This window comes from Acipenser ruthenus, chromosome 27 (assembly GCF_902713425.1).
Source record: "Acipenser ruthenus chromosome 27, fAciRut3.2 maternal haplotype, whole genome shotgun sequence".
NCBI lineage: Eukaryota > Metazoa > Chordata > Actinopteri > Acipenseriformes > Acipenseridae > Acipenser > Acipenser ruthenus.
In genome coordinates this window covers 62,376-80,950 of record NC_081215.1, presented here as the reverse complement: position 1 = coordinate 80,950, position 18,575 = coordinate 62,376, and the positions used below count along the sequence as shown (strand labels likewise).

General features: G+C 47.8%; 1 protein-coding gene and 1 long non-coding RNA gene across 2 annotated transcripts in view; one reads left to right on the top strand and one right to left on the bottom strand.

Moving 5' to 3' along the window:
- Window positions 1–2,210, bottom strand: part of LOC117963811 (calmodulin-binding transcription activator 1-like) — a 19,701-nt gene extending 17,491 nt beyond the window's left edge. The window contains exon 1 of the mRNA XM_059002260.1: window positions 1,956–2,210. Coding sequence (XP_058858243.1) covers window positions 1,956–1,974 — 19 coding nt within the window. The 5' untranslated portion in view covers window positions 1,975–2,210. The remainder of the gene's footprint in view (window positions 1–1,955) is intronic.
- LOC131701848 (uncharacterized) lies at window positions 661–18,575 on the top strand. The gene is made up of 5 exons (XR_009309060.1): window positions 661–1,154; window positions 4,174–4,364; window positions 15,650–15,876; window positions 16,133–16,305; window positions 17,850–18,575. It is a non-coding gene; the product is annotated as an uncharacterized LOC131701848 (long non-coding RNA).

Below are 18,575 nucleotides of genomic sequence, written 5' to 3'. Positions count from 1 at the left end.
GCCAGGCTTTCACGAGGTAACTGGAGAATTAACATTTCAACTTTATTGCCACTCATCAATTGCTGTTTCATTTAATTATGCATTTACGATGCTTAAGTCATTCGCTTTTTAGGTTGTAACACAACTGCAAAAAAAAAAAAAGGAAAGGTTTAAATAAATCAATGTTCCCAGCTGAACCGGGTGTCACGATTAATAACCTGTGATGTGAATTATCACCGTGATTACTTTAGCATTGAGAGAGGCATGGCGCTGTCCTAGGATCGATGGTGCTGAAACTAGCTGCACGCACACAACACTACAGACCACCGGCACCAGACTGAACACAACTCGTCGCCAGACACCAAGCTGCTGCAATTTACAACCCCCGAGTCAAACAAAGGAATCCCGAAACTACACAACATTATGTAACGTGTTACGCGCACAAGAGTCGTTTGGTAGCAGCGTTTATGGCAAGTATGCAACAGCCTTTGCGTGCATTATCAAACCACGACATAAAGTGATGCATAATACGCTTGCATCTTATGAAAACAGACTGTAAAAACAATTGTATTGACTATTGAGGTTTTTTTTTTCCTAAATCACATATGCATGCATACAAACTGCTCTGCGGATACGATGTATTCTGAATAACGTGTGTCGATAGCTCCACAGTATACAGACAGCACATAGTATAAAATAATGAATGTACTGATTCAGAAAACATGCTCTACAGCATTAGGCACGGTTGCAGCCCGAAGTTAAAGAAGCAGGAAAAAGCGAAATAGATGCATGCAACAGAGTGGGGGTGACTTTAGCGTCTAACGTCAACAGCAAGGTTTGATTTTAATGTCCGGTTTGGCAGGCGAGCCGGCAACACTCGGTGCGATTAAGAGGTCCTTTCAAAGTGTACCTGTGCACAGCGCTTGCTGTGCTATTCAAACCCGGCCCTCGCTATCGCAACAACTTGGCAAGCCTCCCTTTAAATCGACGGGGAGTAAAGGATACTCTAAGACTGTATGGCGGATTTTTCTGTGTATGGAAACCTGTTGTTTTTGCAAATTAGAAACGGATGCACACTTCAGTAAAACCCAAAAAAAAAAAAAAAAAAAAACTCTCATTGAAAATATTTATACGGATCACGCCTTACTCGACAAAATCACTAGTCCGGATTGATGGTAGGTACCTTTTTAATTATTTGTTCATTTGTTTGTTTGTTTGTTTTTAAAATTCTATTTTACTACCAAATATGGTTTTAGGATGATTATCAAATGCAGCGGGTTTCAATGATTTTTTTTTTAAATATAATATGAATAATCATAGTAATAAAAAGTACCTTGAAATGCCAAATCGGTAACAAAACTAAAATGATAGGCACAGCAGAAGCGCCGAACTCTGCAGAAGTACCGCTGCGTGTCAGGTGAGTGGTTTTTATTTAGACAACAACTTTAAAAACGCGGACACGAATACATACTGGAGTTCACAATACAACGACAGCTACAATTCTGTACTTACACAAAAAAAATAGCACAGTCGTTATGCATCAAATTAACTCCAAACTGCTCTTCAGACTTCAAAAATAAATTAAAAAAATAGGCGTGCGAGCCGCTGTTGCAACCCATACTACTACCGTACTACAGATAATTCCAGATCATGAAAATATACTTTTCGAATAGATTTACACATAGAAAAAAGGCACCACAATACACACACACACACAGTACTGTACTGCAAAAAAGTGCTGAAAAACTACACAAAACAACAAGGCACAGCCACCGCGGCACAACACAGTTTGCTTTGGATTACCTGCTAGTTTACGCGTCTGCATGGCTACCTTGAGATGCACACTGAAGTAATACAATAAAAACGTGGCTGTAACTTTGTTATCATCATTATCATTATCCTTATTATTCGCACTGTAGAGCGCTGTATATAATACAACACCACCACGAGACACAGAGTTATAACGTAAATCTAACCTTCTATTTCATTTTCCATTCACAGAGTCCCGCTTTAGCAAACTGTCTCCCCTTTTCTTTGGGTAAGAAGCGAGAAAGGCATTCCTCGGTATACTCGCTGTTCTTTCTCTCTCTCTCTCTCTCTTTCTCTCCTTGGATTTTTTTGTTGTTTGAAAAAAAAAACAATTTTCCCCCCTCTCTCGTTTGTGTGTTTGAAGAAGCCGCTTTACTTAACGGAAGCTAACAACAATAGAACAAAGTGGAGAGAGAGAGGGAGAGAGGAGAGGAGGCGAGGAGGAGAGAACCCCCCCCCCCCATATCCCTCCTCTCCTCTCCTCTCCTCTCCTCTCCTCTCCCTCCCTCCATCCTTTCCCTCCCCCAGCGCGCCACCACACTCTGCCCCTTTCGAGCCTGCAGTAAAAAAAAAAAAAAAAAAAGATTCAGCACGAGCAGGCGTTCGTGCGCACGTGCCGCAGGTAAACAGACGCCCTACTTTTTCAATCAGCCGTAACGCGAGCGCGAACGAGCGCGCGCGCCTGACAAAAGACCCCCTCGCGCGCTCTTTCGCGCTCTCTGTCTCAGGAGTTTTCAGATTTTTAAACTCCAACCGTCGGTCGGACAAATTAATACTCGTCGGATACGATAGGTCTATATAATCATAATATATAAACCAACTGCCAAATGTGTGTGAGGGAAGATTCGACAATATGATTTTCTTCGAAAACGATATGTTGTTATTATTATTATTATTATTATTATTATTATTATTATTACTATTATTATTATCGTGGATATACAATTTTATTAACAGAAAAGCGACACTGCCAGTAAGTATGACTACAATATACGTTTCTTATCCTACAGCCCGTGTTTCCTGACGAATTGATAGTTTTATGTAATTCTCCATAGCTAGTCTAGTCTGCGGCTAGCCTTCCTTCAACCCCCCCCCCCCCCCCCCCCCCTTGTTGTACTAAATCCGATCGTGTTTTCTCAAGCCCCCCCTCACTGATATCCTATGACGACAGGACTTGGGAGGGCTTTTATCTACGGATATCGGACTCGTACTAAATATCCTCTGCTCTCGACTCCGCCACTGCTCGACCGAATGCGTGTGGTGCTGCTGCTAGCGCTGGTTTCTTTTGTCCTGCCCGTGGGTCCGTACCTGCAATGCTGCAGAGGAGAGAAAGTCTCCGTCTCCCCCCCTCTCTCTGCATTATGACAAATCAAGGCAGGCAGCTGTGCCATTAGCACATACCAGGGACAGGCGAGGAACACAGCGAGAGAGAAACAGACTGAAATAGGCACAAAGAGAGCTTGCTAATCGAACTGCAGGCATGTCACAATGAAAAGATTGTGCACGCGTTTCAGCTGTGCATTGATACAGCTGACTATGGGTATACACGTATAGATTCTCTCTAAAATAAACCGTGGCTGTACTGAACTGTGCTGTGGTGGATTTTCATTCATAGCAGACTTTATTCATGAAAAAAATAATAATAATAATTTTCAAATTCTGAATGCACTGTCATTATTTTTCATCACGCTCCCTTCACGTAATAAAACACTATGCTTTGTTGTTTGTTTGTTTCAATTTGCAGGAGACGCACGCAGGGGGAATGTAATACTTACTAGCACACTAATGAAAATATCTGTGCTGACAGACCCTGGCTGGAGCTTTCTGCTCGTTCGCCACAGCAGTGATCTGGACAGAACATTAGAAACAGGGCATTACCCTGTCAACAGAGCGTGAACTCTCTATGAACAACCAGGAGAGCTAGATTCTGATTCAATGTAACATGTAGTAAAGAATACAAGGTGCCGAAATAGCCGTGGTCAAGGGACTGTGGTCAGGTTCATCAGTAACTTGTTCAGTCTTGGAAAAACAGAACCCCCTCAAAGTGTTGCCCGTCATCGCTGAAACAGACTTTGAACACGGAGAAGTCATTTTCTTTTATTTAGCACAGAATTCATGTCGCTCTCTTTTATATACCCCAGAATCAGGTCTCTCTTTGTATCAGTGCTCGCACTATTGAGACGTACCTGCGCTGGCCCTGCAGGCACAACACTAATAAACTCAATCTAAACTAACATCATCATTCAGTCCTGCAAGTGAGTAGCTGATGCTTACAGACACAGGGTTATTGTACAGCCAGGTGATAATGCTGTCACCTGCGCAAAAAAAAACTGTCTAGAAAACCTTCCTCTGTGATCCTTACATCTTACATGATTTTCACTTCAGGGAGGCGGTCTGCTAGAGATGAATAGAAAGTGATGTCGTGCTTCTCCCCCAGTACGAGCGGCTCAAGGGAAGGGATTTCGAGAAATGTCACTGTTGTGGTGGAGGGGAGGAGGAGGAGAAAGGGGCCGTTCAAACGATCACAGCGCATCAGGATCAAAGCCCAGCAACATGAAATACCACAGCCACGAAAGGTAATTCACTACTGTAGCAAGTGTCTTCTTCTAAAGAGCCTGGGTGCTGGTCGGTCTGTCTGTCTGTCTGTCTGTCTGTCTGGCACACTGGATGCCTACCCTGGTAACCCACAGCACACTGTCACTGTCCCCAGCCCCCCTGCTTTCAGCATGCTTGCAGCTGTCATTCTACAAACTACACAGGACAATAATTGAACGGCACCACATTGCAATTAAGTTGTTTCCTCCTAGTTCTATAGTGGTACAGCTGCTATGCCTTTTTATTTGGGGTATTTTTTTTTGTTTTTTTTCATACTTTGCACATGCTTCAAAACAGGACCCCTTGAATCATGGTGCTTTTGTTAAACATTACTGATAACATTTTACCAGAACCATCCATATACAACTGATATTTTCAACATTGGCTTTTTACATAAAAACAGAGTTCTGGCAAACGTTAAAAAAAGTTCAGATTTTTCTTTTCCTGGGCCTCTTTAAAAGGTAAAATTCATTTCTTATCGCCTCGGAACGTCGGCAGCGCATTTTAGCCGTGCTTTTGTGTCTCTGCTCGGCAGTCCGCAGTGGCATTTCACGCACGCGGGTCAAAAAGCCTGCGCCCCTGTCACCATCGATCCCAGCTCAGCGCTGTCACCCCCTGTCTGAGCCAGCCGAAGCCATGCTGCTCTCTGAGCGACCCTGCTCTGCCTTGTGCTCCTCTCAGGGGATGATGAGCAATGAATTCAGTATTGATGTGTGGACAAGCCAGCCTGCCTGTGTTTGTGCACATCCATCCTGACAGTAAACAAAGCCTGTACTGCCCCTTGTGAAAGTGTGCCATGGTAAAAGCGCAGCACAGAGTAGTAAAGCATTGTGAAAGCATGGTGAAGTATGAGAGAGAAGGCGCAACTGGAAACTGAGTACATGTAAGTCCTGTAGAGACAGCTTGTTTTTATTTTATATAGGGAGTTATACATGCCTGGAATAATGTACCAGGCGAAGCAGTAATATCTGAAACACTGGGAACATTAAAACAACAAAAACAATCCAGCCCTAGCCAGGGACGAACCTCGATGAGCCAGACTTGTTCTGTGAATTACTTCCCTTTTCAGTCTCTCTGGCTGCCCACACTCTCTCACTCTCAGCTGAAGAGGTGCTGCTGTACTAAGCCGACCCCAGACAATCCCCACAAACACTCAACAGGATTCGTGATCGGCTCAGCTCATTACCACGCAGCAAGGGCACGACCTGCACTACCTATTCACTTCACTCACTCACTGCATCCCAGTGCAGCACCACACACACGCACACACACACACACACACACACACACACTGAGACACACGCATGCACGCACACACACACACACGCTGAGATGCACGCACACACACACACACACACGCTGAGACACACACGCACACACACACACACACTGAGACACGCACGCACGCATTCACACACACACGCACGCACACACACACTGAGACACACACGCATTCACACACACACACGCACACACACACACACTCATGTAAACTACATATTCAGCCAGAACTTCTGACACTCAATACTACATTCAAATGAGAACCATCTAACAAAGTCAAGCAGACTTTCTTATATGTTTTATGATCTGAAAGTCACAAACCAGCACATTTTTCGTTGAACAAATTTCTCAAGGATTTCTATATTTATTTATTTGATCATATAAACATATATACAATATATATTATTTTTTAAAGGCATTTACAAACCCCAGAACTAGTTTACAAAGCTGTACAGTTGTCAGTGGGTTAATCTAGAGAATCACCCTCCCTTCATAGCAAAGTTCAATCTGAATGCCAAGACAGAATACAGTACCGGTGTTATACGGCGACTGCCTGCCCTATGCTATGACTTCTCCATATTGTTCTGTGTAACATATACTGTGGACTGTGGACTGTATGTGCTGCTACAAGCTGACATAATTATTCCCTCTTCCTCCCACCAGGGCTCTCTGCATTGCAGCTGTCCCTTTCCTGGCTTTAAGCAATGCCCTAGTTTATCCTGTCGATGTAGACTGCAGCAATCCACCCAACCCCCCCTTCCCCTCCCCCTTTCCAAGATGCATGACCATAAGCACCACCAGACACCCCACCCTTCCATCACTCTCTCCATCTCTCTGTCACTCCCCCTCTCGCTTTTCTACACCTCACACTGTCTGCTCCCTTTGCTTCTCTTTTCCTTTGTCTTGCTCGCTCTTCTCTACCCTTCGTCTCTCTCTCTCTCTCTCTCCACCCCTGGTTCCACATCTCTCCCTCCCTTTCTCCCTCCCTCTCTCTCTCTCTTTCATCAGGCTACCACAATCACAAACAGACCAGCAGAACTGTATGAAAAAAGTGCACTGTGGTAAATGGAGGTAAAAGCTTAGCATGTTAGAGAACACACAAGCATGGTAAATATGGGGTCTGTTAAACCCGGGGTTAAGCAGGGTAAAGCACAGGGAATGCGTTTATGTGTCTACAAGGGAAAAGCTATAAAAACTGCAAAGGGATGTGAAGGGATGATTGTGATTCAGTTAAGACCGGATCAGCAGGTAATGAACAGGCATTACTGTGCTGTTTTTAAACTGCTTTGTGAGATACATTCAGTGTGATTGGACCTGCTCTTCGGGGTGCTGCAATTATTTTTTGTTTTAGACTGAATAAAATCTGATACTTGGGTGATCCAGGTTTAATGCAATATCAGTGTAATCCATCTCACGAAAAAACAAAAAACACAGACACACAACAGTTTGGCACAATTGTCAGCTTGTGGACTGAATGGCAGGCAGGGGATTTGCTCAGATCAGGGTTGAGGTGCGCTCCCTCTCTCTCCCTCTCTCCCTTGCAGAGCTGTGAGGGTAAGCTTACCCACCTTCCAGCATCGGGCATGACTGCACCCAGTGCAACTCAACACTGAGGGATAGATTCTCAAGCTCTTTACTCCAAATCATCATTAGCATGATTTTTATATGAAAGAAAAGAAAAAAAACACCCACCAAATAAAATCCTAAAATGAATAAGAAACGACTTAAGACTACTTACAAGTTCCTAAGGTAAAAGTCTTAGTTGTTTCTATCTGGTTTGGTAAACTTTATTGGGTGTGTTTTCTGAAAAAAAAAAAAAAAGTGCTAATGACCCTTTGGAGTAAATAGCTTTGAGAACGTAGCCCCAAATTCACAAACACCAGAAAAAAAATAACCTCACCTACACGCAGAAGGACCTATCCCAGCGTGGCCAATCACAGTCCAGGTTTAACAGATACAAATAAACACCACTGGAGATGGAATTGGTTCAGTTCATAAGCAGTTTAGAACAGCGTCAGAACAAAGACCAGGACTGGCAGGGCTGCCAGTTCCCCCGCTCCGTCATCCCCAAAATAGCAGCCACACTTTACCCCCATGACACAGCCTTCTACCCAGTCTTACCCCCCTCCCCATCCTCACCGCCCCCTGGTCACTTACCGTCCAGGGAGAGCCAGTCGTGCTGCGAGGAGGGCAGTGTGGGCAGGGCGCGGGCCTTGTACTCAAACACCACAGAGTTAGAGATGATCTGGTTACTGATGGCAACCTGCAGAGTGACCAGGCCAGTGTCATGGGCTGTGAAGAGAAGGCGATGAATACATAGTTAATATCCATATCCATATCTTTATCAGACGGTCTTCTGTGCATGAGTAAAAGCAAAATAAGTTGTACTGAAATGCTGCGAGAATCTGAATTCCTTACCTGGGCAGTAGCAGCGCAGCACTCCGGGCTGTATGAGGGAGGCTGGGACTGAGATCTGGTCGAACAGACAGCTGTAGTTACTGCTGGCCTCCTGCCAGGGGCCAGTGATCAGCACCTTGACTCCTCCCTGCAAGCACAAACAAAAGCAGCTTTAGACCTGGATGTTTAATAAGGCCAACTGTGCCCTATACCGTTATCACTACATACTGCACTGTACGGCTTCATACAGAGCAATAAACGCTCAACCAAAAGGTATGCCTCTGCTGCCTCCTAGAGTATCACAGCATGAACTGCTCAGCAGTTTCTTAGGTGGGCTTGGAAAGCTGTGTTTTAAGGTGCAACAGTGGCACACTGTGGAATTGTACATAACTGCAGGACACCAGGAGAATTTAGTTCTACTTCTACTGCTCGGGCCACTGCATTGTCTCTGCTGCCATCTAGTGGAGTAAAGTTTCCAAGCACGAATACAATCTGAAGAGAAAATAGATCAGGTTTGGAGGCAGCATGTTCAGCTGCAATAGTGGCATGAAAAAGAAAATGCACAACACATCAAACACAGAAACTTGAGTGCATACAGTACAGAAAGACAAGAACAGCACAGACAGAGACAGAAAGAAACAGACAGAGAGCAAGGGCAGACATACAGACAGAGACAGAAAGAAACAGAGCAAGAACAGCACAGACAGACAGAAAGATACAGACAGAGAGCAAGGGCAGACATACAGACAGATGGAGGGACAGGCAGTACAGACCAAGGGACAACCATGTAGACAGTACAGAAAAACAGAGAGACAGACAGAAACACTGAGAACAGAAAGACAGACAGCAAGACTGCAGCTCACCTCTGGGTAGGACCATTCGGGGGAGTAGTCTGTCACAATGAAGAGCCTCCCTGTGGCCTGCAGCATCCCCAGGGCCCCCTGCGACACCACTTCAGACACGTGCATGTAGGCCAGCGAGCCCGCCTCTCCTCCTGCCCCTCCCCCTGGACCTCCTCCAGCTCCCCCTCCGTCCCCAGGACTGCAGCAGGGGGGCAGGCACAGCTCGGCCTGGACGTAGGCGCCGCGGCCCGCAGCCTCCTCCCCCTGGGGGCCTCCCTGGGGCTGGCCGTCGGGCCCCGTCTGCACCAGCTGGTGGGCATAGAGGGCCGCTCCGGGGCCCACGACGGGCCCCCCTCCTCCGCCACCGCCGCCCTCCACCGAGATGAAGTCGTTGATCAGGTCAGAGAACTGGTTCCCGAAGGAGATGTCAAAGTGGTCCAGGCTGATCTCCATCCCCCCCTGATGGTGGCCCCCCACCGTGCCGTACAGCCCCTGGACCAGCTGACCGACCGCCCCGCCCTGAAGGATGGGCTGCAGCTGAGGGTGTGGACCCGTGCCGTTGCTGCTGCTAGTGGCCACTCCGTTGCTCAGAACCTCTGTGCCATTTTCAGAGCCCTGCTGCTGCTGCTGAAGATAGTGCTCAGGACCACCTCCTCCTCCTCCTCCTCCTCCCCCACCTCCGCAGGCTTGCAAGTGATCCACAGGCTTGAGCAGACCCTCCGTCCCTTCTCCTCCTCCTCCTCCCCCGTTCTCAGCCTGGCCGCCCGCCTGCCCTTGCTCCAAGCCCACAACTTCCTGGTGCTCCGGGCCCAGGCCCTGGAAGCCCCCCTGGTACTGCAGGAGCTGGAGGGGGGAAGGCTGGCCCGGTGAGTGGTCTTGAGGGGCAGGGCCACCGTTGCAGTTGGGGGGTGTGTGCTGGGGCTGCTGCTGGGGGTGGGAGAGCGTGTGGTGGGGGTGGGAGTGGGAGTGGGGGAGCTGGTGGTGGTGCTGGAGGAGATGGTGGTGCCCCCCGTTGTTGTTGCTGCCCCCCACGCCATTGAGGGATTCCGTCTTGACCACATGCAAGCCCAGGAAGATGCCATTACCCCCGGATTCGGACAGACCGGTGGAGCCGTGAGAGTTTTGCTGCTGCTGCTGATCCATGTGCAGGTGAGACTTCTGGTTGCTTTGCTGTTGCTGTTGCTGCTGCTGTTGGGAAGGCTGCTGCGGCGCCTCCTGCAGGAAGAAGCTGGGGGAGCGGCTCTGGTGCGCCAGGTGAGGGCTGTGAACTGCCTGGGCGTAGCCCCCCGCCGCTCCCACCCCGGAGGAGGAGTAATCCTGCTTGGAGTCAATCGCGCTGAAGTCCATCTGCTCCAGCGTGGTGCTGGGGCTCAGGCCGCCCCCCGAGGGAAGCAGGGAGCCCCCAGGGGCAAGCGTGGACGAGCCCTGGCCTGAGGACCCCCTCACGCCACCCCCGCCCCCCACCGCGCACCCCACCTGGTATCCACCCTCTTTAGCCAGCTGCTGCTCGAAGGACGTGTCTTCGGTCTTGATCTCCATCTTCACCATCGCCCCCGAGAAGCCATAGGAGGGGCTGGAGTCCGAGGGGGGTAGGGAGGAGCGTCGCAGGATGCCGTTGCAGCTGCCCATCCCACCGTCCCCATTGCTATCACCGCTGCCGTCCCCCTTCAGCCCGCTGCCCCCGTAGGTCTGCCCTTGCTTGGGGTTGTTCAGGAAGCAGTCAGGGTCGAAGTTCATGGCGGTCTCTGGGATCTTGGGGACGCCCGAGTCCAGGCTGCTGGACAGCACCAGCTCTTCGGACAGCATGGCCAGGCCCGCATCAGCGGCGCCCCCCGCTGTCGGGAAGGCGAACTTGTGGCTGTCGGAGGAGACGCCGAGCACCAGGCCCTGCGCGGCCGCGTCGGAGGAGATAAGGTGCTGGTTGGGGCCCCCTGTGGGGGACATGCTGTAGACAGGGTCCCCCGTCACTTCGGACATGAAGACGGCCGCACCCTGGGACAGACCCCCCATCACCGAGGCCACGTGGCCCATGGCAGTGACCACAGGGCTGTCGGCCATGTCGGGGTCGCTGTTGAGCCCGCTGCTGATGGACACGGGGGAGTTCTGGGTGGTATCGGGCACCTCCACCTGGTTGGTTGAGGAGACCTCGGTGCTGTTCTGGTGCAGCAGCACTGGCTTTGGCACCTTGCCGTTGCGCTTCTCCCGCGCCCCGCCTCCCTTGGCCCCCCCACCTCCGCTGGCCGTCGCCGTCCCCCCGTGGCTATGCTCGTTCTTGCCCTCGGAGACATCGTTGTTCTGGACCTCCGAGTGGGAGCTGCTGTACCCCCCTGCGCCCCCTCCGCGGGGCTCCACTTTCGGGGAGATGATGCGGTGCTTGGCACTGTTGCACTTGTGGTGCACGGTGCTCCCCGCACCTGAGAGAGAGAGAGAGAGAGAGAGAGAGGGAGAGAGAGAGAGGAAAGAGCGTCACTCTTCAGTTTTGGTCAGTGTTCATAATACAGCTTACAAGGTACACACACACCCCTGCCCACATCCCTCCTTACTTTCTCCAGGTAAAAACCCAACCTTTTACCTTCCAGAGTTTCTTAAACAGAATAAAGTCCTGTTCCTTAGTTTTGACATCTGATTTTTTGAGGCTGAAAGAAGTTGGTTTTAAACTGGTCATTCTGGTTCAAGAAAAAAAAATACTACAATGCCAATTTAATTCCCTAGTTTAAAACTGGCCAAAGCTTCATTAAAAAAATGTAGGACCGGTGTGTGTTTTGAATATTCTCTACAAGTAGGCAGCTGAGTGTATTACTAAGTAGCAAGTGACTGCAGTGCAATGTCGTCACCTTGTGGTAGAGAGTGGAAACACACCCCTGACAACAGCTCCTGGCACTTAAACATATTGCAGCCCCAGAGCCTGACTGCTGCTCCACACATACCATAGTATATATAAACGAGGCAGCTTAGCTTTGAGGGTGCAACGCCAGCTCTGTGAAGCTGAAAAGGAGATTTTAATTCCAGAAGACTTTCTGCCTTTTACTTTTCCTCGCTTCTCTCCTCTTCCTTTCCCAGCTCAGAACAAGAGACTGATCAGTCTCCGCCATTACACTACGCCTTTCCCTTTCCCCCAGGTTCTTTGCTGTCCCAGTCTCCTCTCCTTTTTACTTTTCCCTTTCCCACTCTCTCCCCCCTTTCCTTGCTCTCCCTTCTCTCTCCTTCTCCCTCTGCCCCTCTGTCTCTCCCCTGTCCTCACTCCTTACCCAGGGTCCCAGTGCAGAGGCAGTTGTGAGTCCGTGGCTGGGGCTTGGTCTGATGGCTGTCCAGGATCTGCTGCACCAGCTGCTCCACAGAGAAGCCAGTGCTGCTGTTCCCATTGCTGCAAGTCCACTTGATCCCATGAACTGGCGGGACAGAGGAGACACAGTCAGCACGTCACTCACACACCCCTCCATCTCTCCCTCCCTCTCTCCCTCCTTCACTCTCAGCCTCGCTCCCTCCCTTCCCCTCCCTCCTTCACTCCCTCCCTTTTCACGTCCTGATTCACCCTCCCTCCTTCTCCACATCCTACCTCCTTCACTACCTTTCTCCCTCCGTCCTTATTTCCTCACTTCCTCCTTCATTCACATCCTCCCTCCTCCCTCCCCAGTTGGAAAACTAGAAGTAATGTCAACAGGAATAAACTATTATTATTATTATTGTTATTATTATTATTATTTTGTTTTGTCAGGGAGTTTATAGGACGGGAAGGAAGTTTGAAATGCTTAGCTGTGGTTGTTATAAAAGGTTTTTGCAATGTTGTGAAGAAGAGGAGGAGAAAGAGGAGGAAGACAGCGCTGTTAAAACTTGTGTTTTCTTAAACTTCATTTCTTTTGTCTTGGGTTGTTGAACCCATATCCAGCAACACCCTTTCCACTAAGCCACTGAGTCTAAATGTGAACTCAGCGCTCGAGCAACGCGCCAGTCTCAGTGCCAAGGCGATAGAAGAACACAAATCAGAAATGTAACTGCAGTAAGAGTGTGTAAGATTCATACTTGAAATCAACAGTGTTTTTCTTCAGTGAAAAGAGAAGTGTGCTATTCCCATCGAGAGCCTAACGAACCACAGATCAAGCGCTGAATAATAATGGGAGTCAGAAAAGCAGATGGTTTCAGCATCTGGGGGTCATTCCGAGACACTGTGGGGTCTCGAGGGAGACCCCTGCTGCTCAGAGAGTGCCGTTACACCCTGCTCTCTGTGTGCTGCTGATTGCTATGCTTTGAAGATCCTCACTGCAACGGAACGCATGCGAGACCCAGAGGCAGTCAACGGTGACAGAAAAAAAGAACAAATGAGAGAATGAAATGGAGAAGGAAGATGAAAAAAAGGAGAGAAACGCACACTGGTGCTTCATTCAAATTCTCATCCATCTCTGGAACATCATTTTACAGGCATAACAAAAAAAAAAATCTAATTAAACTAAATTGTATGAAGATAGGGGTACAAGCTCAGACCAGCTTTTGGAATATCAAACAATATCAAGGAGGCTTTTAACTTGCTACGCTTCGCTTGTTATGTGAGCTGGAAGAAAGGGAGGGAGAGAAGGGAGGGAGGCAGAGAGAAAGGGATTTATTAGTGAGAAAGATTGAACGAGAGCGAGTCGAATTCATCAGAAACATTCTCCCCCACTCTTCTCTCTCTCTCTCTCTCTCGACTGCCCATCAAAAGCAACAAGATAAAAAAAAAAACACTCAATAAGGCTGTTCTGGCTCGCTGGCTGAGGACTGAGCAGCAGGGAGGCCAGGAGGCAGTTCACTGTTGCTACAATCATCATATGGTAGCTACAATTAAAGCACGAGCGGAAATGCAGTTGAACGGCATTACATTAGCAGCACGCTGTCTGTAATGGTAGTTTTAGTGGAGCATAGTCACTTCATCCCAGTTGTTTTATAGGGGACAGTTAAAGCCTCCAGATACCATGAAAACCTCTACCATGAGTGCATGCCATTACAGCCTCTGCCTGTCTTTCCAGGGACCGACCAGCAGGCGGCACCAAAGCCCTTAGTTGGGTTTGTCTCGGTCAGAGAGAGAGGTCAAACCCAGCTGAAGGACCTGCTCTCAGTGTTGCTGTGATGATGCTGATCGCTTTGGGAAGAGATTAGCATAGAAGAAGGCCCCGGGACTGCTTGGCTGCCTGCCTGCCTGCCTGCCTGCCTGCCTCAGAGTGCAGCACGCCATTCCGAGTTAACCTCCCCCATTCTGCAAATGAAATGCCGCTGTTGAGATGTGATGGCAGTGAGTGAAAAACATGCCAGCTCTCGACAGGCACAAGAGTGACAAAGCTCGGAAACACAAATCCGCTTTGACGAAACGCTGCCAAGGGCTTCCTGACCCTCTCTCTCTTATGGAATACTTCAACCAGGGTTCATATAGGGGTCAGCGAAGCACCTCCCTTTTAAAAGCTTACCACAGTAAATCTGCATGGTCATTTAGCAGTTTACCACATGCATGCATGTTTGTTTGTTTTTTAATTATGCTTTACCAGACCTCTCTGTGCTTTACAATGCTTCCCTATGCTTTACCAGACCTCTCTGTGCTTTACAATGCTTCCCTATGCTTTACCAGACCTCTCTGTGCTTTACAATGCTTCCCTATGCTTTACCATACCTCTCTGTGCTTTACAATGCTTCCCTATGCTTTACCATACCTCTCTGTGCTTTACAATACTTCCCTATGCTTTACCAGACCTCTCTGTGCTTTACAATGCTTCCCTATGCTTTACCATACCTCTCTGTGCTTTACAATGCTTCCCTATGCTTTACCATACCTCTCTGTGCTTTACAATACTTCCCTATGCTTTACCAGACCTCTCTGTGCTTTACAATGCTTCCCTATGCTTTACCAGACCCCTCTGTGCTTTACAATGCTTCCCTATGCTTTACCAGACCTCTCTGTGCTTTACAATGCTTCCCTATGCTTTACCACACCTCTCTGTGCTTTACAATGCTTCCCTATGCTTTACCAGACCTCTCTGTGCTTTACAATGCTTCCCTATGCTTTACCAGACCTCTCTGTGCTTTACAATGCTTCCCTATGCTTTACCACACCTCTCTGTGCTTTACAATGCTTCCCTATGCTTTACCACACCTCTCTGTGCTTTACAATGCTTCCCTATGCTTTACCAGACCTCTCTGTGCTTTACAATGCTTCCCTATGCACTTTGTTGTGCTTTTACTATGGGAAACTTGTAAAAGGGATCTCAGACTTTCTCGCTAATTTGAATAGAGGCACTAAAACAAACTTACCCATGTTGTTTCACAATCGGATAATTCTGTAATTCACTCTGACAGTGAATTGTACATCAGCTGTACTTTACTGTGTAAAGAGCGTTTTAAAGTGATGGAGCAGAGAGATGAAAGAATCACGTAACATAAAATCTTAAGAAAGATGGTCAAGTGGACTGCACACAAGTTTTGGCTAATGTCTTCTCCAGTGTAATTGCTCTCGGAATGGCGTTTGTAGCCCAGCAGGCTTCAGTCACCTTGTTTTATCATTGCAATCTTACAGTTTTTGTTTCTCTTGAACCATCACAACCAGCCTTTGAACCATTATTCAGTCTCTTGAGCCGCCGTGACCAGTTGGAAACCAGCACAGCAAACATTTAAAAGATTTAAAAGTGCGACTGGATTAGAAACGTAGGAAGAATGAACAGAGCTGCTAAACTAACCCCTGAGTTTCTTTATCTGAAGCTCTGTAACATGTTGTTTCCTTTTTATCACAGAGAGGAAACAAGCTAGAGGTGAATCAGTAAGGACTGGACACCAAACCCCAGTCACCAAGAAAGTGGAGGGTCTACTTCATTAACCAGGGTTGTCAATCCAAAATCCAATTGGAACATTTCTACACTACGTGGCCCTTGGGCTCCTGCTCTTTCTTTCAGTGTCCAGTGGGGTACCGGCATGGCTCGTTCTCAGTGGGATATGGGCCGGTCCCACAGAAAATGTGCAGGTAATTTTACAGTATGCCCCCATGCTTTTCCCAGTGTTGTTATACTATGCAGTTACCATAGTTTACCATGTTTTGTTTTATATGCTTAATTCCATGACAGCCTTTATCAATGTCTTCAGTTCAAGTAACTGAGTTCAGTTTCTTTTAGTATTTCTAAATTCAGTGTTTCACAGTTAGGGACGATTTTAAAATGCTTTACCCATGCCTGTGTGTGCTTTGCAATGCTGTGCTTTACCGTCCTTGTGCTTTATTGCAGTTGGCTGTGCTGTGACTATGGGACACTTTTATAAGAGATAACTCACACATGGGTTTCAGCTGGCCGATCAGCTCCTCCTTGGTCCATTTGGCCCACTCCTTCTTGTCTGTGTTGATGGAGCACAGGATGGGGCCGCATGGCTTCCCACAGTCCTCTATGGCAGGGACGTTCAGGTAATGCACCAGCACAATGTCAGGGTTCTGCAAAAACAGGACAGAGAAACACAGCCATGAACCTTCGCTACTTCAGAGAGCACAGTCACCCACCTGCGCACACACACACACACACACACATACACAGCTTTACCATACCTCTTTTAAAATGCTTCTATGCTTTACCATGCTTTCACTGTGCTGTATTAGCTTTATTACACTTTACTGTGCTTTTGCTGTGGGAAGCCTTTCTAAGGGGCTTCTCAAAACTTGAGTTATTGTCATCTGTTAGCGAGTAAAAATGTAATGACAAACGGTTCAGCTAGAAGTCGTGCTCTGCATCAAAGACATTGAGAAAGATGTTGAGGTCGATACATTTGTCACTGAATTTAGCATTAATGCGTCATTAAAGATGTTACTGGAACAAACCTGCTATTCCTTGTTGATAATCCTCCATGTTTTATTAAGGGATCCTCAATGTAAAATGTTAGCACCTTTATAAAGGAAAAGGCTAGGTACGTATTCCATACATATACAGTGGATGTGTTGCATGCATACAGTGGCGCACACTCACTCTCACACACACACGCACACAGTCACACATGCACACGTAAAAGGCAACATGTTTTGATAAAGAAAAATGCAGCAGTAACATCTGTTTGACTCTTGTTTGCAGCTTCATCAGCACTAAGTGGTCTATAAATCAGGCTCATGCTGGCTCTGGGCTCCCGCCATCAATCTCGGCCCGCGCTTATGACAAATGAAGCAGCCGGGTCAGGCCGCTGCGAGAATGTTTGCATTATCCCCCAAGTCATAACGTCAAGGAATAATCCATCAGACCTCACACTGAGCGCGTGCTCCGAGACTTAGCAAATCACAGCCTGTCATAACAGTACAGAGCATCTCACACCAACTCAAGCAGATCTGCACCTGAAATAACACACACACACGCACACACATACACACACACAGACACACACATACACGCATACACACACACACACACACAGAGACACATACACGCACGCACACACAGAGCTACACACATACACACACACACAGACACACACGCATGCACACACAGACAGAGACACACACACACACACACACACACACGCACGCACACACAGAGCTACACAGACACACACACAGAGCTAGACACACACACACAGGCAGAATGTCACATCGCTAATCGAAAGGTCACGTTTTTAATTATATATCAATATATACACATACCCCAGGCTGATGCATAAGGAGGTTAATTTCGAGTAAAAAAAAAAAAGAAGCATATTTTAGGCTTGAAAATGCCAGTAGTTAGTTAGTTCTGCAATTAATTCAGAAATGTGTGCATAGGGTGATATACAGGATTTCTGTTTCCGTGCTGGTCACCTTTCAGTCCAACACAATGTTCTTGACACTCAGACACTCAATACCAGAGGGGGTATTCAAGCAGGTTAGCACACATTTACTGTTGGCTCTTTAATTATTCATCTATTATCTCGCAGACAGCCTTTCCTTGGCAGTTTTTATTGTTTTTATCATATTTTTTCGTTTATTTTTTCCAGAGCTGCCAGCGTCCCGTGGAGCGTGTGGTGCCACGCTGAGAAGGGCGACGGGGCCATCATGGCGGGACAGCCGGACGCAACCTGACATGAGTTTGTCAGTCGCCTCTTGTGCAGAAAACAGGAGGTTGTCTTTTATATCAAACCCCACTGGCAGAAAGGACCGTCCAGTGGGGAATTGCTGGGGCCTCTGTCTCTCTGCCAAACAGATAAAACAGAGCAAAGAACAAAACTAGCATCGCCCGTCGTCCCTCTCTCTTTCTTTCTCTCTCTCTCGTCCCCTCCCTCCTCTGTCTCCATGCTGTCGACACAGGAAGATTTGATCTACAGACAAATATGCTTTTCATTCACAGCTGACTAGGTCATTGCTCGCCATACTTTGGGTTTAACCATGCTGTGCTTTACAACACTGAACTGGGCTTTTACCACGGCTCTTCAAATTTGTAAGGGGAGTGTAAATGAAATAAATAATTCGATGAAGATCTGTACCCTGAATGAGTGGTTTTGGAGAATGTTTGATTCGCGGGGGCTGATGCCCCGCTCTGCCACCAAAGCTACTCTAAGAGACCCCTCGGCTTGAGGCCAAATGTGGGGCTGTCACTCTGGGCCGATGCCAGCCGACCAGCTAGGCTGCTTGCCTGAGCCAGCGAGGGCTTCTCCGCTCCCACTGGCCCGTGCTGCCAGTCTCCATGGAGATGAGGTCAGAGTCAAGGCAACTGGAAAACCAAA